The sequence below is a fragment of the Panthera onca genome, chromosome B1 (genome assembly GCF_046562875.1).
Source record: "Panthera onca isolate mPanOnc1 chromosome B1, mPanOnc1 haplotype 2, whole genome shotgun sequence".
NCBI classification, from domain to species: Eukaryota; Metazoa; Chordata; class Mammalia; order Carnivora; family Felidae; genus Panthera; species Panthera onca.
The window spans coordinates 167,265,866-167,293,382 of NC_138342.1; the positions used below are offsets into that span (position 1 = coordinate 167,265,866).

The window sequence follows — 27,517 nt, forward strand, 5'->3', positions numbered from 1 at the left end:
TTTTCCCTTTCTTTTCTTTAATTATTAAGACATACTAAATGATACTCAATCTCACTCAAAATTAAGGAATGTTTGCTTCAGTGTTATAGTTCGAAAGAGCTGTGGGTATTTATACCAAAGGCATGGAAATGATTCACCTAAAATAGACTAAATAACCAAGTAATGTTCACTTAATTTGTAATATATGATCAGGTATGTAGTTCAAACTCTAAAATTTTCACATATGTGAGAAAGTTTATTGTTCTCCGTTAAGTATCTATCTCTCATTATATCACAATGGTTTTCTAGAGGCTACATACAATGTATATTTGTAGTACTTCTATCCTTTGCCTTCTCTTCAGTTTTTGGTATTATACAATAATCCTTCCTAAAGATTTTCTCTTCCTTTTCCTTCTAAGACATGTGCTTTATGTTTTCTCCAACTCTAATATCATTCCAAATTTGATTGCAAGATATTCTTTGTTTGTTCATCCCCTAATCTTAGTGAACCCTTAAAGTTGGTCTTTAGCATCTCCCCACAGTACACACACTGACTTACTTCTTTTATTTCCATATTACCTACATGGTGATGCCACAAATTTTTATCTCAATTCAGCCTGTATATATTCTTGTGGGATATTTACCTATGCAATTCAATAGAAATCTCATTCCGAATATTCCACTGGAAACAACTAAACAGATCCCCAAATTAGCTTTTATCTTTTCCTTCACCACCGTCTGCAAAGTTCCACACTTCCTTCTCTATTCTCTGAACTATAAACAGCACCACAATCAATTCAATCGCTCAGACCCTAGGCCTCAACGGTCACCTCCTACAACTAGCTAGTCGTTCTTGTATCAGTTCTATCTTTTAATTTTTAAAAAAATGTTTACTGATTTTTGAGAGAGAGATCGGGGTGGGGGTGGGGGTCGGAGAGAGAGAGAGGGAGACACAGAATTCAAAGTAGCCTCCAGGCTCTGAGGTCTCAGCACAGAGCTAGACACAGGACTGGAACTCAGGAATTGTGAGATCATGACCCAAGCCAAAGTATAACTTTTAACCAACCGAGTCAGGGGACCTTCTATTTCTGAAATAGTACTGGAATATGTTACACGTGTCTCACACTGCTATCACCACCCTAAACATTCCACCAAATGTTTTTTTAAATAGATACATGAGGGAATAAATCGGACAGGAAGACAGTAAAGTGCAATAAATAATGGCACATAGTGCCCTATGTTAATCATAGAATAGGTTTAATATCTTTTCCGTTTTTCAAAGTGCTTTTTCAGAACTTGAGTTTTCCTCATTCAGTGTCATGAAAATGGGTGACCTTTTCTTGTACATGCTCGCCTCTCTTCCCCCTCCTTCCCTTCATGTGGATCCCTTTCGTCTTCATTTCTTCTCTCTCTCTTAAATCTAGCCTTTCTTTCTGGGACCCACTTCCGCTTCTCCTTCCCTCTCCCTGGCCCGGCGCCTTCCCTCACAGCACGCTGGTCAGCTCCTCTCGCTGGTAGGCGGACTCACACCCGCCCACACGGAGCCGGAGTCACGAGTCTGCCGGCGGTGAGCTACGAAGCAGGAGGCTTAGCGGGCGGGGCGAGGCCGGGGCGAAGCCGGGGCGAGGCCCCGGCTCCGCAGCGCGCGTGGGCGGAGCCAGGCACACCGTCCGCCCTTGCTATATGTGCGCCTGCGCTGGGCAGCTGCGGGGCCAGTAGGGACGGAGAAGACAAGATGGCGCTGCGGGCGATGCGGGGAATCGTGAACGGGGCCGCACCCGAGCTACCCATGCCCACCAGCAGGCCGGTGGTGGGATCTCGGGAGCAAGCGCTGGCAGTTAGCCGGAACTACCTTTCCCAGCCTCGCCTCAGTGAGTATCAGAGAATAAGACGAATCTTGTTTTTGCTCCTTACCCAGTCCCGTGCTCTCATTCACCTGCTTAGCGGGGGAGGGGGGATTTATTTTTTCCTCTCTCACCGCCCCTACCCTGACCCAAAAGTCTGTTCTTAGAAGGAGATATGAGTGTACCTAACGTTTTCGTAACATAGGTAGGCCAAGGGCAAGAGAACCGCCAGGAACTTTTTCCTGGGGGTGGTGGGCTACGGGCTATTTGCCCCGCCCTCTCCAACTTCCCTAGACTGGAGCTTAATCAGGCACTTGCTTCCTGTTTCTGAGGCAAGGCCGCTTCTTGTGACTTCAGTCTTCAGCTGCCCCTGCCCCATATCATTTGGATATGTACCCTCTCCTCCCTCTGGTATAGACCTTTAGGGGTAGTCTGGAGTTCCTGCCTAGGGAGACTCTGTAATGCCATCGCTGACGTGGTCTGGCTTTTACTTGATGGAGGTCAGGCCCACAGCCAGAGGGAGATGTTTTGTGGAAGGGCTGCTCCACGGGAGGACACCTTGATATCAGAGAATGCTACAGCTGAAAAGTATTCTGCAGGTCATCTAGTCTAACGCTCTCATTTTACAGTGTGAAGCTTACAGTCTGGGAAGTACACGACTTCCAGACTTTAAATGCTTAAATGATTGGCAAAGCAGGAATTAAAATTCCGTTTCTTAATTTTCTCTGGGCCCTTTTCTACCATTGTCTTTTCATTTACTGATGAGTTAAACCTAACACGATTGAGTGCAAGGATATCCTGGGGAAGCCAAGCAGCTTTGCCCGTATTATATAGTCTATGTGCAAAGCATATCATACATATGCATGTTTAAGTGTTGTTGTGACTGTAAAAAAAACCTGCCTTAATAAACCATGTTTTAAGTGGACTACCAAAAGAAATGTTTATTTATTTATTTATTTTTATTACTAAACAGTACAGTTGTGTAGCATCAGATGTCTTCACAGCTTCCTTAGGAATTAGGGATCAGCCCTGGAAATTGACTTTTTTTAAAACCTGGGGAAGCACCTGATGTTTCCCCAGGTGGTGAGACAATGTTTGCACTGGTTAATTGCCAGAATGCCTGTTTGTGGGTGGCTCTTTGGTTAAAAAAAATTTCAAATGAAGGGTTCCAGTCTAGGGCTCTCCAGTCTGACTAATCCTATCCTGATCTATCACTAGGTCATATGACAGCACTGCAGTGAGTGGAAGAGGAAAACACAGTTGATTCCATGGTTTACTAAAATGTGCTTTTTACATTGAGAATTATCTGAATTAGAAAATGCCTGTTGGAGATTTATATAAATTAATGTTTCAAGAAATTGACAGATATTGCATTCTTATATAGATTTTGACAATAAATTTATACCCAACAATTACACATTTTATTTTATGAATTGCATTTGCATGCTTTGCTTTTCTGGGTAGAGCAGGTAAACATTAGTGACTTGTAGGAAAAGATTATAAGGGTGCAATAGTTTCCATATAATTTTTCTTTCAGTGTTAATTCAGAGAGTATCAAGTGAAATAATAAAATTGTTTAAAACATGGTTGTTAATCCTTAAGAGAGATGAGTATGGTTTTTCACTATTCTTTGTGTGCTTAGCCAGCGCTAAAGAACTCCAGAGGAGGGGCGCCTGGGTGGCGCAGTCGGTTAAGCGTCCGACTTCAGCCAGGTCACGATCTCGCGGTCCGTGAGTTCGAGCCCCGCGTCAGGCTCTGGGCTGATGGCTCGGAGCCTGGAGCCTGTTTCCGATTCTGTGTCTCCCTCTCTCTCTGCCCCTCCCCCGTTCATGCTCTGTCTCTCTCTGTCCCAAAAATAAATAAAAAACCTTGAAAAAAAAAATTAAAAAAAAAAAAAAAGAACTCCAGAGGAGATGCCTCCTGACAGAATTGTTACAATATAATGCTTAAAACTGAACCTCAGGAATCCTTTTTGTATCCTCAGTGTAGCAAGGTGCTTGACACATAGAAGGTGTCTTGTAATTGTTTGATAACCTGCATTTAAACCCCTTGTTTTAATAGTTTAGGAGATTCTTAATGTGGGTGGAATCAGAGTAGGGAGTTGGGACACTTATTTGAGTTGCCCTTCTGTGTCTGGGTTATTCTGAAAAGCATAAATGATACTGAATTTAGGCTAACAGTTAACTATATTTGAATATCATCCTTTTCTTATATTGCCATATTCTTGATTCTAGTCCCACAGTTTTAATTGCTTCTGAGTAAATATTGATTAACTTCTTAATTTTTCTAAAGATTGATTATACCACCTTAGGTGATATGTTATTATAGTAATTTAATGTGTGCTTTTTGAATAAAGGAGTGGAACTAATTCGGCAGTTCCACTGTAAAAATTCGATCCTGTTTTAAAACAGCATCACAATTATGGGTCTGTTAACGAGAAATGGAAAATGAGATATACAGCCTTGAAGTAATCATGAGCATTTTAGTTGAATTTCTAATCACAAGGAAAGAAAACTTAATTTTCTTTTAAATTGTGAGCAAAATTCAGTAATACATATAGAACTTTTATACACTGAACATTTTGAATTAGATAATCTCTATTGTTCTTAAGACCTTACTTAGATCAGAGCTAACCTTAAGTTTATTATTTCATGGTGCAGAGTTAGCCTCAGAACTAACCTTATGTTTCCTATTTCATAGAGCAGAGTTAGCCTCAGTGAAAAGTCAAGTAAAGGAATTATCAGTTTGCCTTTTTTTAGAACCTCTCAGTACCCACCTGTCAGGGTGTGGGTCTCTACTATTCTTGCATAATAGAAGATGATTGCTTAGGGTTTTTGTTTTGCTAATAAAGTGTAGGCTAGAGCACTGGATCTGGTATTATGCAATGACTGTCTAATTTTCTCTGAAAATTTCACAATCATTAAGTGGTGTTACTAGTGTTGAACAATATCCTATCCTGCAGGAGGAAGAGGATGTCATCTGACAAAATAAGTGCTTCTTAAAACCTTTGTAAATTTTGATTTTAAAATATTACTCCATAAATATTACTTGATAGTACTTGCTTGATAGTTAAGGATCAAAGATGTAATGTGTTCAACATGTAATGTAAACATGTATCTATGTTGTCAGAAGTTCTGAATATCCCCTGCAGACTCAACTTACTCATCTGGGAATTTTCATAAGAGTGGTCATTATTTTGGTAAATACAAATGTTTATATAATTTGTGAATAGGTTTTGACTTTTCGTAGAGCAGCTTGATGTCTTTGGCAGCCTTACTCTAAACTTTTCTCTCTGCTTTGGGCTGTTAATAGTAATTGTGAGGAAGGCTGGGTAAACACTGTTGAGAGGTAAAAAGTAGTGTTTGGTATCATTTTCTCTGCTTGTATTTTTTTAAAATAGTTTTATTATGGAAAAGAGCTATAGTTGGTATATATAAACTGTCTTATAGTACCTGTTTGTAGTCAAAATGCTAGGAATTGTGTCACCTCTATATTTATTAAATTATATAGGAGACTAAGTTCAGAAATACAGGGTCATAGAATACCAACCTTAGAATTAGGGGGAGAAAAAGCCAAACAAACCAAAAATCCAATTCTAAGTCCGGTTCTTACATTTAGTAACAAATTTGTCAGAGCCTTAGTTTAAGTGTAGAGTGGCTTTATCAGCCTTGCTGATCTCCCAGCATTTTGTGAATCTGAAATGAGGTAACTTCTCTGACGACACACTGTATAGTGTGAAACACTCTCTAAATGTAAAGTTTGGTAATATTTTTATTTAGTTTGGGTTATAGCTTTTATTTGTTCGGTTTGTATATGTCAGTTTAATTTAAATCAAGATGTTGCTTAAGCTCTGATTTGTATCTGAAGTAGTCTCCTTGCATTTTTTAAGCTTTCCAGTGAGGGGAAAGAAGTAAGCATCTCCGTTAGATTCTCCCACTCTGCCAGTGGCTATATGCCATTGTAGAAAGACTGTGTAGCAGTAGTGACAAAATTTAGACACAAGACAAGTATTGTCCAGTGCATTAAATAGCAACAATAACTTACTTTTTCATAGCTAAAGTTGCAGACTTGTGAAATTGTTTTGAGTGGTATAGCTACTTAAGTCTTACTAATAATTACAAGAGTGTACCAGACCACGGAAAACAACCAGTTCAGTTTTGGAATTTGAGCTGCAGTACAGAGTTAAAAGAACAAGTGGCTCTGGGTCCAGGCTATATATAAGTTCAGATTCTTGGGGCACCTGGGTGGCTCAGTCAGTTAAGCATCCAACTCTTGATTTCGTGTCAGCTCATGATCTCAGGGATCCTGGGTTCGAGCTCTGAACTGTTAGCATAGAGCCTGATTAGGATTTAATCTCTCTCTCTCCCCCTCTCTCAAACTAAATACACTTTAAAAAAAAAAAAAAAAAAAGTTCAGATCCTTGTCAAGTTACTTGACTACTTATCTGAGAGTCCTTTTTCTCTTCTAAAACTTGGAATAATATTCGTTAACTCTGATCTGTTAATGGAGATTAAGTGAGAATTCCTGACAATTACTTATTAACTGTATATTGGTGGTGTTGGTATTAAACAATTAATTTGAATGGTTATTTATAGACTTTTTAAAGTATGTACATTGTTGCAAATTTAGAGACTGCTTTTGATGAAATAGAATTTTCTGTAACAGAAGTCAACTTGATTCATTGTTTCCAGCAAAAACAATGACTAGTGTTTCTTTTTCTTGGTCAGGCTTTTGCTTGTGACTGGCAAAACTTCATAATTTGAAATGAGCTTGAATTTAAACGTGAGATTCTGAAGGATCTGGTTGCGGAGGCTAAAAGTTCAGAGAAGATGCCAATCTTGGTGAAAAAGTAGAGAGAATTTTCAGAATCTGAAGAATTTTGTTGGTTACATTTTATTCAAAACAGTTGCCTCTAGGAGCACCTGGATGGCCCAGTTGGTTAAGCTTCTTTCTGACTTTGGCTCAGGTCATGATCTCACAGTTGTTGGGTTCTAGCCTTGCGTTGGGGCTCTGCGCTGACAGCACGGAGCCTGAGCCTGCTTTGGATTCTGTGTCTCCGACTCTCTGCCCCTGCCCTGCTTGTGTGCTCACTTGCTTGCTCTCTGTCTGTCTCTCTCTCTCTCTGTCTCTCTCTCTCTCTCTCTGTCTCTCTCTCTCTCTCTCTCAAATAAACATTAAAAAAATAAAGTTAAAACATAGTTGCCTATAAATCTCAAAACTAGATCCTCACCCCCAGCCCACCAGCTGAGACCCTCCTCTTATCCCTGACTAAGTGAAGGTTTTGAAAATGTGTTGTTCCTATATTTTTTTTTTTTAATTTTTTTTTTTTTAACATTTATTTATCTTTGAGACAGAGAGAGACAGAGCATGAACGGGGGAGGGTCAGAGAGAGGGAGACACAGAATCCGAAACAGGCTCCAGGCTCTGAGCTGTCAGCACAGAGCCCGACGCGGGACTTGAACTCACGGACCGTGAGATCATGACCTGAGCCGAAGTAGGCCGCTCAACCGACTGAGCCACCCAGGCGCCCCGTTCCTATATTTTTAAAAGCTGTGTTCTAGGAAAACATGTTTCAGATGTAGCTCCCTTTGCATTTCTACATAGCAGTTTTAGAAAGTCATTGAAAAACTGAATGTTCAAGTTCACTCAAAATGAGAAAAATTAATTTTTTTTAGGAGTAGGAATTATTTTTAAGAGTATCAGATTATTTTCATATAGTGGGGAGGATTTTCATAAAAAGCCTCTTTTTTTCTGTTTCTGTAATTTGAAGGGAATTGGATTAATTGTTTTACATTACCATCCATTCAAGTAACTTAGCTTTTTAAATTTGTGACTTGGTTTTTATTATCCAAGGTTAAAAAAGTCATTTGGGGCCCTCTGTTGAGATAATTACAATTACAGATATTCAAGCAAATATTTGGTATCAGGTTTAAATGTCCTATGAGCATGAAAGACAAATGCCCCTGATAGTGCTTTCCTGCTTCCAGCATTTGTCCCAGGGTGCTTGCTTTCTGGTTGAAGAAATTGTTTTCAAGTTTTTAACCCCCTTGAGTGGACAGACTAGTTATATTAAATGGTTTCCTCATTCTTGGAAGTCTATATTTGTGCCAAAAATCTCCATCCCAAGACCTCACAAGAAATGAAGCAAATGAAAAATTCTCAGATGACAATTTCTTAAAATGTATTTAAAGCCTTGTATTAAGTTTTCTTCATTTATTTCATTTTTTCAGCTGTTCTGATTATGAAATTTAGTTAATTCTGAGATTAGAATTATTGTCTCCTGAGTGTTCTGTTTTATACCTAAATAGCGTTACATTTGACATGTTTGTCGGTGTAGGATAGCTGGCTCCTTTCTGAAATGAAGGATTTGGGTAGTACCTTATTGGCTGGTAGTTTATTCCTAGAGAATAATTTGCAGTAGAAAAATACAGGCCTCTAAACTGACAGTAACATTTTACTTTTTCTAAGAAAAAAAAAAAAAAGATCTTATTTGACCTCTTCCATTGCCTACTCCCCACTTCCTAAAGTTCTTTTCCCTGTAATTTTTATGACATCATTTAATTATGGCTTTTTACCTCACAGATTACATTTTCTCAGATTTCCTTTGTGAGTTTTGTCATTTGTGTTTAAAGTTGTTGAGGACTTCCTTTCCCTTCCTTATCTACTTTGTTAAGTGCCACCTCTTATTTAAAGCATTATCTTTTCTCTTTGAAGTAAGAACTGCTAGGTTTTTCCTGTGCTCCCACAAACCCTCTATGTCTGTTATAGCCCTTAACTCTCCCCACTTCTCCATATAAAACTGGGAACTTGTGAAAGAGCTCTGCCCCTCTATGCCATCTTTGTTTTTGTGTCCTGGGTCCATAAAATAAAGTGACTTACAGTAAGAACACAAAATGTTTTTGGTTGGATGAGGATGGATTATGAAAAGTTGTACAGGCACAGGCATATTTCACAAATTCAATGAAAAGTTTTTAACTGTTTCACTGCTCCATATTATAATAGGTGCAGTAGAGAGAGGAGCTTTTTGGTAATACTACAGAGACAATTGTGGGTTGTTGTCCTCTTTGACTAAAGCTGACTCTTCTGTGTTTCTTTCCAGCGTACAAGACAGTATCAGGAGTCAATGGTCCACTAGTGATCTTAGATCATGTTAAGGTAATACCACTATGATTATCATTTAAACATTTATGTAATTAAAGACATGGCATTAAGTCCTGTTCAGCACACTTTAAATTTTGTGTTACTGTTTTTAAGCCATTCTTTGGTCTGAATGTCAGTGCTATCTAGGAGACTAGTTTTAAAATCAAAAGACAGAATATTGGATTCCAGTAGTGGATCTACTGTGGATTCTGTTTATGGCCTAGAATTCCTCATTTGCAAAATTAAAAAAAAAAGAAGAAAGAGAAAATTGGGGAGCGGTGTCAATCCTACCTCATAGGTTTATTGAGGAAAAACAACAGTAATCTATGAATGTGTTTTATAACCTATAGATCATTATTAGCTTTGTGATATCTTTTGGCTGTTGTCATAGACTGCCATGTGTTATACTTATTTGTTAATAGTATTTGTCTTCTTTACTAAATTTTAAGGTCTTTGAGTGAATAAACAAAGTTACTTTTATCTTTGAGGGCCTGACACTGGTTTTCAAGTAATGATAAACAAGAACAGGTTATCTCAGCAGTGACTGAAACTCTAAAGAACAGTTTTTACTTACTCAGTCTGTTGTAAGGATCTTTAGTTACATATTGGTTATTTAGCTACACCTATGCTTAAGAATTAAAAACACTATTACTGTTATTATAGAAAAAGAGGCATAGGATATAGACTATAATTGAATATCCTAGGGAAAGCCTCCTACCTGAGCTGTATGATCAAAATATTTTCCAAGAAAATAATTTATGTAGTATACTCTCTAGAACAATAATTCTGTATTGGTTGGTGTTGGGGTGGATTAGGGGAGAAGCACACAATTATTAGTTTGTTGGGAGAAGTAATGGTGGAAATATGTTTGACATGTGACCTCTCTGGAAGCAGAAAATAAATCGGAAAACATTTCCTCAAAGAAAGGGCAAAGTGCATTGTCTCTTCAGCTTTATCACTAAGATTATATTTTTATGCATGACAAGGTTCCTTTACAAATTTTAACCTTAAGATTAAGCATAACAAACGCATCTTCTGGCCACAGTCTCATGCTAGTCTGCAATTTGATTTAAAGCCTTAATTTATTGCACTCAGTTTGTGCAGGGTGTAGGCAGGTGCCCATTAATGTTTTGTGAAGTGGAGCCTACACTTTTATTTTTGAGGAAAAGATTGGATGCTTTCTTTTTTTTTTTTTTTAATCCTTTATTTCTCCTTTTTTTTTCTATGTTAGATAATATTTTTGACTCATTATAAATGTTATTGAAAACAATTAAAAATATTCACATTTCAATTATGTTAAGCGCTGAGCTCAGAACAGAAGATATGATGGTGAACAATGGGCCCTCCCCCGTGGAGCATCATGTAGTGGAGAAGCAAATATAATACATATATATATAAATATCTAGTTAGTATTGCTATGAAGGCTAAGTGTGGGATGCTATAAGAGTCGGTAACAAAAAGGATTTTTATTTTTAAGTGTATTTATTTTGAGAGAGAGCACATGTACGTACACAAGCTGAGGAGAGGCAGAGACAGATGGAGAGAGAAAATCCCAAGCAGACGCCACTGTCAGCATAGAGCCTGACTTGGGATTCGATCTCACGAACTGTGAGATAGGACCTGAGTCGAAATTGAGTCAGATGCTTAAGTGACTGAGCCACCCAGGTGCCCCGAGAAGGACTTCAGAAAATATCTTTCAGGAAGTAATTTTAAGAGTGATCAAAAAGTTTCATTGATGTTTGCTCCAGCTGAGGAAAAACTGGTAAATATATGTAGTTGTAGAAATGGCTTTATAACACCACATTTAGAGTAGCTTTTAGAATTTAAAGGTTAAAGAACAGATAATTTTATGCAAATTGTGTCAGAAAAGAAGAAGATGGAGACTGCTCAATTCATTTTATGAAACTGGCACATCTTTGGCTTCCATACCAGACAAAGGGTAGTAGTGGAAAAGAAAAAAAGACAACTATCCTCGCTTATAAATACGGATTCCAAAATTTTTAATAAATTTTTAATAGTCATGTATTGGAGATTAGCAAAAATGAGTATGTAAAAAATCCATAGAATTGTGACAAAGTAGAGTTTGTCCCATTAATACAAAGATAATTTAATGTTAGGAAATATATCAGTCATTTAGCTTAATTCAGCTCATTTATGGATCAAACTAGAAAGTGCTTGTGCTCCTCTAAATTAATAAGGAAAAGGTGATAAAATTACTCATTTCTACAAAAACAAAAGGTTTTAACCTCTTAAAGGATATTTACCATAACCTACAGCAAACAACATACTTAAGGAGAGACTCGAATAACATTCCCATTTAAATCAGGAAAAAGCTGAGGATGCCTAGTTGTCACCACCATTTTCTATCTTTGTACTTGGAACCTGACCAGTGCTGTGGCTAAAAGAAAGAAGAGTATAAAGGTATTAGAGGAAAGGCACAGGTGTCATTATTTCTTGATAATACCATTAACTAAAACCCAAGTCATTCAGTAGGCAAACTACTAGAAACAATGGTGTAACACAGAGTTGCTGGATACAAGAATCAGTCTATAGAAATCAGGAGTGTTGTATGTGGCAGAACTCCTTATTTACAGAAAACCTTAAAACTTTGTTGGAAGACAAAAAGGAAGACTTAAAATAAGTGGAGATTCCATGTTCATTAATGAAAAGACTCAGAATAGGCAAGATACTGATTCTTCTCAGGCAACAGAATCAGAGAGAAATTACAAATAAAAATTTGGTGCAGGCATAAGCAATTGTTATCAATGGAGCAAAATTAAGCTCCCTCAAACCAACTCTTGTCACAGTGCAGATTGTGACTTGGTAAATGATAAAAGCAGCATTGCAAGTCAATGGGGGACATTTTGTGCTGCATAAATATTTTTGGGGTAATTGGCTTTCTATGTGCAAAAAGAATAAAAATGAGAAAAAAAATGGATACCACAAACAAAGGCAATTGGATTAAAGTTAGCCTAAACCTGAAAAACTTACTAGAAGACAAAATTGAAGACTATTTGTACGACTTAGATTAGATGATTTTCTTTCCTAAACCAGACACAAAAGGCACCAACATAAAGGAAGACAAGTTATTTTCTTACATAAAAAGTTTTGATATGATACCATAAAGAAAATTAAAAGACAAGAAACAGTAGAACCACATACTTACAGAAGGATTAATATCCAGTACCTATAAGACTCCTACAAATCAAAGAAAAAACAGATCCATTTGAAAAGTGAAGAAGAGATATAAGCCAATCATAGGTAATGAAGTCTTAATTGTCAATGGAAATGAAAAGCTGTTCCATATTAGGAGAATCTGGAAAATACATATTGAAAAGATGCTATTTTTTACTTCATTAAAATGGCAAAAATTAAAGTTCAAATAATAAAAGATTGGCACAAATACAGGGAAAAGATAGTTTTGTATACTGCTAGGGAGATCTTAAAAAAATACAGTTCCTTTGTAGAGTAGTATGAAAATTTAGAGAAAATGGGCACAGCCTCTAGCCCATCACTTGGTAACCAAATACCTTATGGAAAACCCACTTGCATGAGGAGCTGCGTGCAAGAATGCTCTTGTAGCATATTTGTAATAGTGTAAATTTGGAATAACCTTGAATAAAATGTGGTGTCATTTGATTTTAACTACATTTGTTTTGTTTTAACATTAATTTTGGGATGCCCATTTATTCACATGTTAGCATCCCCAGGTGTCTTATGGGTACCTGCGTGGCTCAGTCAGTTAAGTGTCTAAGTTGGGCTCAGGTCATAATCTCATGGGTTGTGAGTTCAAGCCCCATATCAGGCTCTGCTCTCAGCGCAGAGCTCGCTTCAGATCCTCTGCCTCCTTCTCTCTCTGTCCCCCCACTCGCATGTGCTCTCTCTTCTCTCTCAAAAATAAAAACATTAAAATAAATAAAATTTTTAAAAGAGTGTTTTAAAATCAGTGATGCACCATTGTTTAATGGAGAGATGTTTTCCTTCACATCACACAGGGAGCGATGCACTTTGCAATAGATTGTGTTGATAAAAGAGGTAAGTATTACCATGACAGATCTAAAACATAAGATCAAGTGAAGAAAAAGAAAAGCTTCAGGATGATATATATAATACGTTGCCATTTATGTAAACAAAACACTAAAATATATTTCTGGGAAATCTGCATTTTAAAATATTAAAAGTGGTGGGGGGTGCCTGGGTGACTCAGTTGGTTAAGCATCTGACTCTTCGTTTTGGTTCAGGTTATGATCTCAGTTCATGAGTTGGAGTCCTTTAGCAGGCTCTGTGGCTCTATGCTGACAATGCGGAGCCTGCTTGGGATTGTCTCTCTCCCTCTCTCTATGCCCCCTACTCATGCATGCATTCTTTCTATCTCTCAAAAATTAACTTAAAAAAAATAAAATATTAAAAACGGAAGAGGCATACATACTTGGTTAGGAGAGTTTGAGGGGGAACATTTATCTTCTTATTTTCAGTTGGCATTTTTATCCCCTCCCCACAAAGTATAAGGGTGAGTACACACACAACCCAGAAATAAACGTCAGTTCTGAGTACTGGGAATGTGGTCATTTGTAAGTTTTGTGCCTTTCTTTAGTTTCAAAGTTTAAGACATATACACAGAGAAGAAAAATTTAATTGCTGTGTTTTTATGGATTTAAGACCTTTCTCTGTACCTTATGCTGTGTTTACCAGTATATGTACCAGGTGCTAAGTGTTTAAAGAATGTAAACTACCTGACGATGTTATAAACTCTCAGTATATACCTTTGGGGGAGATTTTACATGCATACATGCTATGATGGAGATAGAGCATACAGAGGAATTTGGGGAACTTTTAAAAGTTGGTTATTGATCTTTTATTTTTTCTTATACAGTTTCCCAGATACGCTGAGATTGTCCACTTGACATTACCGGATGGCACGAAGAGAAGTGGGCAAGTTCTAGAAGTTAGTGGTTCCAAAGCAGTGGTTCAGGTAAGCATCATTTTCAAAACCTGGCCAGTTGAACAAAAACATTAAAGGACACGTCTTGTCTTTTCTAGCAATTATTGAGTAAGTATATTTTGATTACTGGCTATTGGTAGAAAAAATTTTTTCTTGTTGTCTTGCCAAATGTCAGCATCTATATTCGTTCTAGCCCAATAGCTCCACTGATAAATGGCTTTTTTTTTTTTTTTTTTAAATCAAAGCAGATAATCACATGGAAAGAGAAAGATGAAAAGACAGAATTTATAGCTTATGGGATGAAACCAAAACAAGATCTGAGTTTGTTTATTTCATTGTCTTGTATAATACCTAGTTTTTAATGTTACCAATTATGAGAAATGCCAGTTTTCTCAAATAACATGTTCCTCTAAAAAGTACTATAGAGCAAGGATCAGCAAAATTTTTGTAAAGGACTACATAGTAAATTTTTAGGCTTTGTGGGGCCACCTAAGGTCTGTGATGCATATTCTTACTCTTCCTTTCTTTTCCTTTTTTTTGTTTTTAAACACTTTAAAAATGTAAACAACATTCTTAGCTTGATGGAGTTGGCCTAGAGGCACAATCCTTGGTTTAGAGGTTGGCAGTTTGGTTCATCACCAGGGACATTTCTCTGTTTATTATGAAAATACTATGCATTGATGTATTTTACTTTATATAGGCTGTTTAACAGACAAAAATAATATTTAAGTACTTATGATCTAAATCCCTTTTACTCTTCTGATTACTTTTTCTTTCTCAATAGGTATTTGAAGGGACTTCAGGTATAGATGCCAAAAAAACATCTTGTGAGTTTACTGGGGATATTCTCCGAACACCAGTGTCCGAGGATATGCTTGGTAAATGGATGTTATGCGTTGTGAGCAGAGATCTGTTTTCTTTTAAACATATTTCCATGGAGTCTTTCTTAAAAATTATGACTGTTTGAGTCATAGTCCACTCTGTACTGTCTTGTTACTGTTTTACAGGTAGGGTATTCAATGGATCAGGAAAACCTATCGATAGAGGTCCTGTTGTACTGGCTGAAGACTTCCTTGACATCATGGGTAGGAGCAATAAATGGATTTCTGTGTTTTGAAGAAAATAGCCTCTATTTTATAATATCTTTGTCAGAGAGTGATTTTTTTTTGATATTTTAAGTAGACAATGTGATACATATTAATTGTATTATTTAATTTTTTTCTAGAAATCTTAAAATTTTATATAAAATATTTTAAGATATTATAAAATATCACTAGGGTATATCTGAAATATAAATAGCTTTGAAATGTAAAGGATTTTGAAATTAGGATTTCTCTCTTATTTATTTTGTTTTAGGAACTTGAGTTCTGCTACCATATATTTTGTGTCTACAAAAGACTGGAAATGTTACTTAATGGAAAAGTTACTTAAACAATTTCAGATTTTTAAAAATAACTGATTCTTTAAGAGTAGAAAGAAATTATTTATATGGTTATAGTCTTAATGTATTAAATGTTATCTTTTGGAACTACTTTAGGCCAGCCTATCAATCCTCAGTGTCGAATCTACCCAGAGGAGATGATTCAAACTGGCATTTCAGCCATAGATGGCATGAACAGTATTGCTAGGGGGCAGAAAATTCCAATCTTCTCTGCTGCTGGCTTACCACACAATGAGGTGAGAACTAGGATCTGTTTTGTGTGAAATTTAACAAGGGAGATTTTTTTTTTTAATGTTTTATTTATTTTGAGAGCTTGTTATTGCGAGTGGGGGGAACAGCAGAGGGGAAGAAAGAGAATTGCAAACAGGATCTATCCACACTGTCAGTGCAGAGCCCAATGCGGGGCTCGATCCTACAAACTATGAGATCATGACCCGAACTGAACACTCAACCAACTGAGCTACCCAGGCACTTCATCACAAGGGAGAATTTCCAAATGCTTCACTGTTAGTAGGAAACCAAATAAAGGGTTTTCAGCAATACTCACTTGTACCCATTGCCCATTTCAACAGTATTGTGTTTTTCATGCATGAGGTTTATCTTGCTTACTCTTACAAATCTTTGCAAAAAGTACAAAAACTTTTTTGGGTAAAGTCCTTTAGAACATCGTTTCATTTATAATTCCAATTTCAAAAAGTTTAGGATAAAAACGATTTTGTTGTAAAAATTTTAGATTTCAACTCAGTTCGTTTATACTTGTCATCAGATTGCAGCTCAAATCTGTCGCCAGGCTGGTTTGGTAAAGAAATCCAAAGATGTAGTGGACTACAGTGAGGAAAATTTTGCAATTGTATTTGCTGCTATGGGTGTAAGTATAATTTTTTTGTTTTAATATGACATATAAAATTAATTGTTTATGTTATTAAAACAGTGCAGAAACAACACATACATTGTTGGATTTATTTCTAGGTAGAGAAGTTGCAATTTGGCATTTTGGGGTAAACTCAGGATTAAAATTTAGCACTTGACTGCAAAATTTAAGAATAATTTTCTCTATACCCAAAGCAGGCTGTTTTTACTCTGTTGGCTTTTGTGAAATTTTGGGGAGTACTTGAAACTTTAAAAGAAGGAACAGTGTAGATCCATAGCTTAGCCTTCATCAGAAATAAATACTGAGAATTTTTCTTCTCCCTGCACTGATGAAGTCATTGTTATTTAGGTAAACATGGAAACTGCACGGTTCTTCAAATCTGACTTTGAAGAAAATGGCTCAATGGACAATGTCTGCCTCTTTTTGAACTTGGCTAATGACCCAACGTAAGTAAATAGAGCTATTTCTTTCTGCTCATTCAGGCTTTAGATCAAAAATGTTACTAAGCCAAGGGAAGTAAAACGTTACAGTGAAAGCAACATGGGGATAGGAATGGCAGAGCTGTGTTTAATTAAATTCAGCTCTTCTTGCTGGCTAATTGGCTTTGGGCTAATCACCTTGGCTCTGAAGTTCAGTTGTCTCTCTCATAAAATGTGACAAATAATACTTGTCTCATACTGTTGTGCATTTTAAGTGAGATAATACATATAAATTACCTAGTACCTAGTAAGTGATCTTTTCCTCTTACTTGAGAAACCTAGCCCTTGCCTATTTCTTCCCTCCCTGTTTCTCTCTGTTTTAAGAACAATGTAGTTCTGAGAAATTAGGGGCCCGTTTCTAAAATAATCTAACTTTGTAGCATTAAGTAATTCTTACTATAAAAATATATAAAATAACTGCTTACTTTAGAACTTTTAAAGTAATAATTGCTTTATCCTCTGCAATCTATTTAAAACTTTGAAGGGAAACTGTACTGTTATTTCCAGAATCATGTTGTTTAGTCTTTGGCCTTTTAATTTGAGTAACAAAGGACTTAATGTTCCATTTCAGTATTGAGCGAATTATCACTCCTCGCTTGGCTCTAACCACAGCCGAATTTCTGGCCTATCAATGTGAAAAACATGTATTGGTTATCCTAACAGATATGAGTTCTTATGCTGAAGCACTTCGAGAGGTAACTTTTTTCTAAAAATGGATTATTTTTCAGAGTTATCTTGTCTCTTTACAAGTTTTTATTTTTCTTTAATCATTTTTTTTAAGCTTCATCACTCACATATTAGTAAAATACCTTAATTGGAAAGGAAAACACAACTTTTTTTTTTGTTAACCTAGTTGAAATTATTATAGGATAAGATTTAAATTATTAGCCTAGTTATCGTACTGTAACCAGCTCCATGCATTTAAGACTTGATTCTAAAAGAGAGCAAATGATGCAAGTTGTTTATTCAGTTATTCTCCTAGGATGTTCTTTGTCCAGATTGTCAATTTTTAACCCTTTTCAGAATTTCATTCTTAATAATGTTAGTATTTAAATAAAACAGCATACTCTGATAGCACCCTCTTTAGAACTTTTTCCTTCAGAAAACTCAGTGTTTTTTTAGGAACAATGTTAAGATTTTCGTAGTTACCACCCAGAAGTTTGGGGTGTTTGTTCTAATACAAGTTACTGAAATTTTGAGTAAGTTACTCTTTTAAACATGTAAAAAGGGAAAAAGGACTTCTGAAGAGACATGCTGTATAAATACCCAGCTTCTTAAAACTCCCTATGATCCATCACCATATCTCATTCTATTGCAGTGCTTTTTCAGCATAGGAGTTTTTTTTTTCCACCCATCACAGACCAGTACTTTTTTAAAGCACAGTTAAAATGAGTTATTAGCAAATTTTAAAGAAGGTATAAACTTACAAGCCTGGAATTTTACTTTTACTAGATTCAACAGATGTCAGATTGCCATCAGTTTTTTAAATACTTATTCTACTTTCTGTGTTATCTCATTACACATTGATAAAAGCTGGTCTGCAGACCATGCTTTGAGTACCACTACTGTAGCACACTCTTTTGGAGGTGCCAAAGTAACACCTAAAAGTTGGGCTTAATACTTTAGAATTCTTGGTGGTTGTAGGTTAATATATATGCCTATATTGTAGTGTGCATGTCTCTAAGAGAAAGACTATAACTATTCTTATTTTGTGTAATGAATGGACTCCTGGCTCTGTTATCTTGGGAAATTATTTAGCCAACCCTTGATTCCAACTGTAAGCTGGAGTTAACAGCATTACCTTCCTCACAGGATTGTTGTGAGGATTAAATTAAATATGTAAGCTGCATCAAATGATCCCTGGTATGTATTTCCTTTCCTTTTGACCTTTTCAGCATTAGTTAGCTTACATAAATATGGCAAGATCCGTGGCATGAAATAAATCTTGTGAACTAAGAATGTTCTCTTAGTTTTAAAATAACTTCCTTTGATTTATAGAATTTATAGATTGATTTATAGATTTTTTCTAGCAACATATTTGAAGATTTGCATTATGGTGATATGATTGTAGCAAGAAAAAAGAAAAACTTCTGCCCCCCCCCCCCCAACATATTTGTTACAGAATAATCTGAACTTGTGTTGCTAGGTTTTTAAGTCATCTTCTAGAGACTATTTAAAATTAAAAGAGGATACTTCCCACATTGTAATTGGGCATGTTTAAGAAAACATGTTCTAACTAAGCTTACTTTTCATATTCTGGTATGTGATATTCTCCTTCTTGACTTACTGTCAGGTTTCAGCAGCCAGGGAAGAAGTTCCTGGTCGAAGAGGTTTCCCAGGTTACATGTACACCGATTTAGCCACAATATATGAACGTGCTGGTCGAGTGGAAGGTAGAAATGGCTCCATTACTCAAATCCCTATTCTCACCATGCCTAATGATGGTAAGCTTTTGGTCTTTGAATTATAGCACACCTAATCACTGTAAGAACTTGATTCTAAGACAGAAGAACATTTACCTTTTTGAGTTGAAATTCTGCCCCCCCCCCCCCCCCCAAAAAAAGTTTTTATTTAAATTCCAGCTAGTTAACATACAGTGCAATATTACTTTCAGGTGTAGAATTTACCCATTTCCCCCCACTCCCCACCTCCCCTCCCATAACCATCAGTTTGTTTTCTATAGTTAAGAGTTTGTTTCTTGGTTAGCCTTTTTCCCCTGTGTTCATTTGTTTTGGAGTTGAAATCCTTTTGAGAGTTTATCCTTCAAGAGTTTAGTGATTTGTTTCTAAATAAAATTTTTCATTTGATAACTGCCTATAATAATCATCCTTTTGTGGAAGAAGAAAAACAATTTTCTTTATAATTAAAATTTTCAATTTTCATTTATTAAATTACTACTGGGTGACTGCTATTATTGGGGACACAGATCTAGATATAAGGAATTCCTTTTGTGTTTTTAATTCAGTCTCTCTTTAATGTAAGTTACTTGACCTAGTTGGATATTTTTTATGTATGTGTACTAGTAAGGTAGCTTAAGTGCCAAATGAAGAGCACAAATAAGAAATGCCACAAGACTTTAGAGACAGAGTGATCACCAAAGGCTGCTTAAAAATGACTCTGTTTTAGAGGGGGAGGCAAACCATAGGAGACTCTTAATGGAAGGGAGGTGGGTGAGGGGACAGAGTAGATGGGTGATGGACATTAAAGAGGGCACTTGTTGGGATGAACACTGGGTGTTATATGTAAGTGATAAATCACTAAATTCTACTCCTGAAACCAATACCACACTATATGTTAACTAACTAGAATTTAAATATTAAAAAAAGGACTCTTATTTTGTGAAAGTACACAGTGCAATGCCTGTGTGAGTGTATGCTCGGGAGTGAAACCATTCAGTAGTCCTCTTCTGTTACTGCCTTTTTGTCCTTACCTCCATGCTTAAAAAGCACTTTTACAAAATATTTTCAGAATCAGTAATAACTCACTGTAAGCACTGTTTTCAGTGTTTTATAAGTATTACCTCATTTGATCCTCATAGCAGTTTTGAGGTAAATGTTCTACTCTGAGGCACAGGGAGGTAAAGTAACCTATTAAAGTTAAGAAGTGATAGCTTTAGAACCTAGACAGTCTGAATTTATAATTCACACTATACTGCCTCTCACATGAAAATACTTGTTCCAAGAAAGTACCTACAAAATTACTTTATGCATTTAACCAACTTAAAAACGTCTTGCTTTGTGGAACTTTATTGGTGCTGCCTGCATAGTGGTGGTTTGCTTGTCTAACATTCCTATACTTTCTGTGTTGAAATGGTGCATATCCACTTGAAATAGCTTATGAACGAAGCATGTTCTCTCAGTATATATTAAATTGGTAAACCTCTGCCAGGGAACTTTGTGTTTAAAATGGAATTTTATTTATATTTTGGAGAGAAATAACTAGGAGACATGGTACTTTTTCTGAATGCAGCTAATTGACCTTAAATGCCCAATACATGTCTAACTGTGCTGCAACTCTAAATAACGCCAACCAATATGATAACCTCTAGCTACATTTGGCTGCTTAAACTCTAAAGTTAATTAAAATTAGGTAAAATTTGAAATCAAGTTTTTTGCTTACATTAGCCACAGTTCAAGTGCTCAGTAGCCACATTAGGCTGGTGACTACCATATTGGACAGCACAGATATAGAACTTTTCTATCACAGAAAATTATTCTAAAGAGCACCATTTTATGTAATGCTATAGGTAATGTACTCTCACTTCTTGTGGGTTTGTTCATATGATATGGACACTTTAATGTCAGATGTTTTCCTCTGGTAGATATCACTCACCCCATCCCTGACTTGACTGGATATATTACAGAGGGACAGATCTATGTGGACAGACAGCTGCACAATAGACAGGTATTTGACATTTGAGCAGTGCTGTCAATCTTACAAATCTATTCTTCAGTTTCTCTTTAGTGACTTTGACTTTGCTTTTAGGAATTATTTTGTCAGAAAATGTCAACTTGAATTGTTTATAATACAGCTATAAAATTGTCATTTTTCTATACTTAAGTCCTATTGTGGACAAGAATGCCAATACTAAGAATGAAGTTTCCACTTTTAAAATGGAGTCAGAGTTCTCAAAGAACTTTCTTGGGTATTCTATTCCATAATAGTATAATCTACCAGTCTTATTATTAATACAAAAAAATATATTTTTCTATTTTTTATTGCAGTATCAGTGACAGTACATTTTATTAGTTTTAGGTGTGCCAAGTAATGACTTGATACTTACATGTATTGCAGGGTGATGACAGTAAATCCAGTTACCATCCATCAATACATATAGTTACAAAACACTTTTTCTTTATGATGAGAACTTTCAAATCCACCCACCTGGCTACTTTCAAATATGCAATGCAGTATTATACACACTGTAGTCACCACGCTCTGGATTACATCTTTATGACTTACTTGTTTTATAACTGGAAATTTGTACCTTTTGACTCCCTTCACCCAGCGCCCATCTCAGGCAGCCACCAGTCTCCTTTCTATATCTGTAAGCTCACAGTTTTTTGGGTTTGGATTTTTTAGGTTCCACATATAAGTGAGAACATAAAAGTATTTATCTTTTTCTGCCTGACTTATTTCACTTAGCATAATGCCTTCAAGGCCCATCCATGTTGTAAATGGCAAGATTTTTTTTTAATGGCTGAATAATCAAAAAAAGATTGATGGTTTTGTAATAGATGTGGCTTCTAATACCAGCTTTTGGGTGGAATTACTTACTGTTAGTTAATCTTTTTATTTCATATGTGATTATATGAATCACATAGAGCTCAGAAGGCTATTTAGATTTGATACTGTAGGCAGATGTTGAAAATTCTAGTTTTTCAATATGCTCTTGTACTTTTTTTTGTAGGTTTCATTTTGAGTTTGATTCTCAAAAGAAATACTATGCCGTAAAGTCTCACTTCCTTTTCTTGCTAGGAAAAGATATTAGAAATTAACTAGGAAACAAATAATGCAGTTTTATATAATTTAAGGGATAATAATGAGTTTCAAAATGCTTCTTTACTACCAGTAAATCTTGAATTTTGTATTTAAATGTACTTTTTTTCCTCATGTTCTGTGCAAGATTTACCCGCCTATTAATGTGCTGCCCTCTTTATCACGGTTAATGAAGTCTGCTATTGGAGAAGGTATGACCAGAAAGGATCATGCTGATGTATCTAACCAGCTGGTATGTATGTCATCTTAAGGATGGGGTTTAAAGAAATGAATACCTTTCTTAGTCCATTTGCTGTCTTACGCCTCTTGTCTTTCTCCCATATCACTGTACTTATCTCCCAATCCAAGTAGAACTTTAATAAAGGTTGCATGTGTAGAATATATAATCATTCATTAGAACCAAGTCTTTTTTTTTTCCCCCAGAGTATTCCTGAATGATACTGTAATTTCTTACTTAAGATCTTAAGCAATCACCAGAACACTAAGGGATACAGCTTTGTATATTCTGTGAAGTCCTTGGTTTTTGTAGTTGTATGAGATTGTACACCAAGCACCATAAAGAAAAATACTTTTGACCTTAAAGTAGAAATGGTAAGCCTAGGAGCACCTGGGTGACTCAGCCAGTTGAGCATCTGATTCTTGATTTTGGCTCAGGTCATGATCTCATGGTTTGTGGGTTCGGGCCCCACATTGGGCTCTGTGCTGACAGCATGGATCCTGCTTGGACTTCTCTCTCTCTTCCTTTCCTCTGATCACACTTTCTCTCTCAAAATAAATAAGTGAACTTTAAAAAAAAAAAGCAAACCTCATACCGCAAATAGTTTTTCTGAACTTTGAGATGGATTTCTTTGTGGTATGAGTTCTGACTTCACATGCTATTAAAATGTAAGCTCATTGAATGTTGAGGAAGTGTATGTTTTAGAGAATATTAGTAGTGCCTATGGACTGCATGCCAGAAGACTCCTTTCTCAGTGAGACTATAATAATATTTTTCTTATACTTTCATATGAACTTTATGTGAATTATGTTTGTAAATAATGTGAAATTCCTTCTGTGGTCTCTTACATGAAGATAGGTATAGAAATACTCCTAAATATATAGCCCAGATTACTGTTAACATTTATAAAATCTTATCCCTATTCATATAAGCATTTCTTCTCTTTAGTATGCATGTTATGCTATTGGTAAGGATGTACAAGCCATGAAAGCCGTAGTTGGAGAAGAAGCCCTTACCTCAGATGATCTTCTTTACTTGGAATTTCTGCAGAAGTTTGAGAGGAACTTTATTGCTCAGGGTAAGATGACTGTTTTCTCACAAATATAAAAACCTCATATATAGTTTTGAAGACTTCTTTCCCAGTCTGGACAATTTACATTGGTCTCTACATGATTTTCCTTCTGAGTAGACAAGAGGTTCTTCCAATTGTCTATCATGTCTTTTTGCACTTAGCCCTCAAGCTCCTTCCCCTTTGCCTTCAACTCCATTATCCATTCAGCTCCCATCTGAATTTTTTCTTCTCTTTCACCTGGCTTTCTGCTCTGCTGCCTCCACTGCTGGTTCTCCTTCCTCTTAACCCCTCTGCAATGATCTCCTCTTGCTTTGGGGGTTTGGGGCTTTTCTGATTCACTTATTTTCATCTCCTTTTCTGATATCTTATCTTCCTCTTCCTTCTCAGAGGCTTAGCTTCCTGTTTTTTCTGAGCTTTTTTTTCCCTCTAGATTTAACTTTTTTCTTATGCTGTTGACTAAATTGCTATGTAGGATCCTCATCCTCTTTCTAAAGCTCTAATCCCACATCACCAACTAGGATACTTTTGTTTATGCTGCCATCTCCTCAGGCTTAGCATGGTCAGAACCCAGAGTTTTTTGGGGTTTTTGTTTTTTTGCTGAACACCTGCCTAGCAGTTCTCTTTTCAGTTTATCTATCTCTTGCATGAGCATTGTCCTACTGAGCCCAAGCTCAGTAATTGGGCATTATTCTTCACTTTTATTCATTTATTCTCCAGTGACCAAATATTTATTAATTTGTGGTGTTCTTATTTAAAATATCCTAAGCACGGAGCCTGCTTGGAGTTCTCTCTCTCTCCCTTTCTCTCTGCCCCTCCCCTGCTTGTGCATGTTCTTTCAAAATAAATGGAAATAAACAATAAATAAGATATCCTATTCTGGTTTCATTTCCATTACAGTACATTAGTCCAGTGTTTCTCAAATTTTAATACACTTTTGAATCAACTGGGATCTTGTTAAATTAGACATTCTGATTCAGTAGTTCTAGATGGAGCTAGAGATTCTGTATCTGGACAACTTCTTGGGTAATGTGGATGCTACTGATCTCTGACCACACTTTGCATCTTAAGGCCTAGTCCATACCCGTTTCCCATCATCCTAGTCATCAGTGCCAGCTTTTTCATCACTTTTCCTGACTCTCTACGTCTCATTGCTAGAATAAATTTATTACTAATTTTATTGATTGTCCCTCTAGTAAAAAAGGCTCTATAATGGTTTTCATCAAATAGCACATGTAGGGTTTTCAAGCTGTTTTGATTGGTCTCTCCTTTGCCACCTGCTAATGCTGCTAATACTCTATATTTGACCTCAGTGGTACTTACAACAAATGTGTTTTCTTTGGAATAATGCATCACGCTATACACTTAGGACCTGTGCACTCTTCTATGTATGTGATGCATTTTTTATTAACATTAAACCCAAAAAAATGTGGATAATTTTTTAATGCAGAATCGTAGTACCTTAAAAAGATTAAAATGAAGTTCTTTTAGTAGAGAAAAGAACCCAGAATTTCAGCCACTCTGATTCTTCAGGCAAGAAATGAAATTTATTTGAGGATAAGAGTGATTCTGCTATTAAAAATAATTAGTAACAACTTTGAAAATGACTGACCTATTCAGGGTATTTAGTTGACATTTAGGGTTTCTCAGTGTGTACAACCCTCCCTCAAATTCATCCTCTGTTTCTAGAAAAGGGCCTTTCTTGTAATCTCTGGACAGAATACTGGGTCTAGTTTCCATTGCTCCAGGTATTTAGGATCCTACCCAGTTATCCAAAAAGTTGTCCCCCCACACACCAGACTGCCCTCTCTGACCTGCAGGCCTCTCTCCCTTTTCTCTGATTCCTGATGGTACTTAACTGTATCCTCATTTACACATTCGGTTGCTTTCAGTCTTAGGAGACCTAACTGCTTTGTTTCTGTTTTTTTTGTTTGTTTGTTTGTTTATACTCGATGCTCACAGCCCTACTGTGCCATAAATAATGAATAACACTGATAAGTGGTAAGTAGTTTACCGTTACTCATTCAATCTCATTTTTTTCTAAGGACCTTATGAAAACCGCACTGTCTATGAGACTTTGGACATTGGCTGGCAACTGCTCCGAATCTTCCCCAAAGAAATGCTGAAGAGAATCCCTCAGAGCACCCTGAGTGAATTTTATCCTCGAGATTCTGCAAAGCATTAGCTGCTACTTTATCGCTGGCTCGATACACTTGTGAAATAGTGTTCTGTTTTCTTTATTCCTTTTGCACTCCCTAATCCCCCATCTCTGTGTTGGAGTTTGCCTTGTTACCCTGTAATTAAAAACAAAGAATAGTAACATGCTGTGCCAGTGTTGCAATGTTTTAAACTTCTAACAGACTTTAAAATATCCCCTGTTGAGAAAACCCAGGTCATCAGTGCTCTTTTTAAAGTAGCTTCAGGGATGGAGGTGAATTTTTCTTACTGATGTGTGTTTGTACATAGTGGTACAGTTAGTTGCCTAATAACGTCTTCATTATTTGGGTCTCCTCTACCTTATCTCTCAGCCCCCTCAAGAGTATCACTGTCTGAAATTATAACGCTTTGATCTCCAAGTTAGGGCCAGGATCAGGTCTAAAAGAAGCCTCCTGTCTGAAGAGCCAAGAGCCTTTTCCCTGAGCATTTGTTTTTGGATTGTTGCTGTGCTCGTAGGTATGTGCTGCTGCTCTAAGCAGATGGTTTAACTTTCCACCTGCTTTTTCCTACTTAATGACTAGATTAGAAAAGGAGTTTCCCTTTTCTCTTTAGTCCATATGAGTTGGGAATCCTGTGTTCTACTGTTCTCCCTCCCTCTGAGTGACACAGAATCCTGCAGCTTTTGCACAGCTGGCATCACTCTGATAGTAGTGAGATGCCTTGTCTTAATGATCCTTACTGGGTTTCCCTGCAGAGGAATCATAATTAAAATAACTAATAGAACTGTTGCTTGGAAAGAGTCGGGGTATAATAAAAGAAGAAGGAAAAACCCATATTCATTCTACATTCTGACATGCTGACAGTGGCTTAAGTTTCTAAAGTGTTTACCAGACGCTGAGGGCAAGGTGGGGAAGAGAAAGCTTTTCTGTGTATGGATATTTTAAACTCTGTTGACAGCAGCCTTTGGAAGACCCCCTATTTGGTCCTGTTTTCTGACCCATCTCTGCCTTTTCAGGTTAATCTTGTGATACAAGTGATAGCATTTAAAAGCTTTCGCCTTTTAATTCTCGCTCCTTCCTATTGTGAGCCCTGAGCTGTCTTCTATGCACTTTTGCCATGTCTACTGTTTAGTCTCTTTGTGTTCTTTGTTACTTGGGTGCAATAGCAACTTCTCTGTGCATTCCATCTTTCAAGTTGTGTAAAGTTCTTTTTTCTCTGAGGGTGTAGGGGTGGGGGGAGTCAGCATGATTATATTTTAATGTAGAAAATGTGACATGTGGATATAAAATGAAAATAAATGTTAAATTAAATGGAAGTTACCTAGAGTGACTCTGTATCTTCTAATCAGAAAAACAATAATAACAAGTGGATATATAATATATAATCACCTCTCTGATTTAGTTTTGAACATCATAACTAGTGTTGTGCACCAGCCTCCTGTGTTATAGGGATATGGCCCATGTTTTATATCCTTCTGTCTTCAGGCTGACCTTTCTGCCTTCCAAGCTCTTTCCACAGTAATATATCTTCCAACATACTGTGTTTTGATTCAAGCTTGAGAGTTACTACAAGTGTTTTACAGCATTGTTAAAACATTTTTCAAGACCTCTAGAACCTATCTGCAATGGATGAAAGAGGATGATAAATAGAAAATGAAACACATATTGAAGCATGCCAAAACTTGCTTCAAATAATACCTTAAATAGACATCCAGAACATAAAGAAAACATGGTGGTTAAGGACAAAGGTGTGGCATCATGGAGGCTTCCATTTCTCTCCCTTCTTCAAAGCAGTTGTTAGGAGATAATAGAGGAGGAAGGGACCCAATCATGCAAGAACTAGGTAGACCTGTGTTCTAATTCTGGTTCTGCCAGTATTC

General features: G+C 36.5%; 1 protein-coding gene across 1 annotated transcript; it reads left to right on the forward strand.

The window, feature by feature from the left end:
- Positions 1 to 1,594: 1,594 nt before the first annotated feature.
- Positions 1,595 to 26,953, forward strand: ATP6V1B2 (ATPase H+ transporting V1 subunit B2). Its single transcript, XM_060653359.3, has 14 exons — positions 1,595 to 1,850; positions 8,923 to 8,978; positions 13,837 to 13,935; positions 14,690 to 14,783; positions 14,913 to 14,990; positions 15,443 to 15,582; positions 16,113 to 16,214; positions 16,566 to 16,663; positions 17,268 to 17,391; positions 18,990 to 19,140; positions 21,018 to 21,100; positions 22,323 to 22,427; positions 23,361 to 23,490; positions 25,527 to 26,953. Exons 1-14 carry the CDS (start codon positions 1,715 to 1,717, stop codon positions 25,664 to 25,666), a joined length of 1,536 nt encoding a protein of 511 aa, XP_060509342.1. The 5' UTR covers positions 1,595 to 1,714; the 3' UTR covers positions 25,667 to 26,953.
- The last annotated feature ends 564 nt before the right edge of the window (positions 26,954 to 27,517 follow it).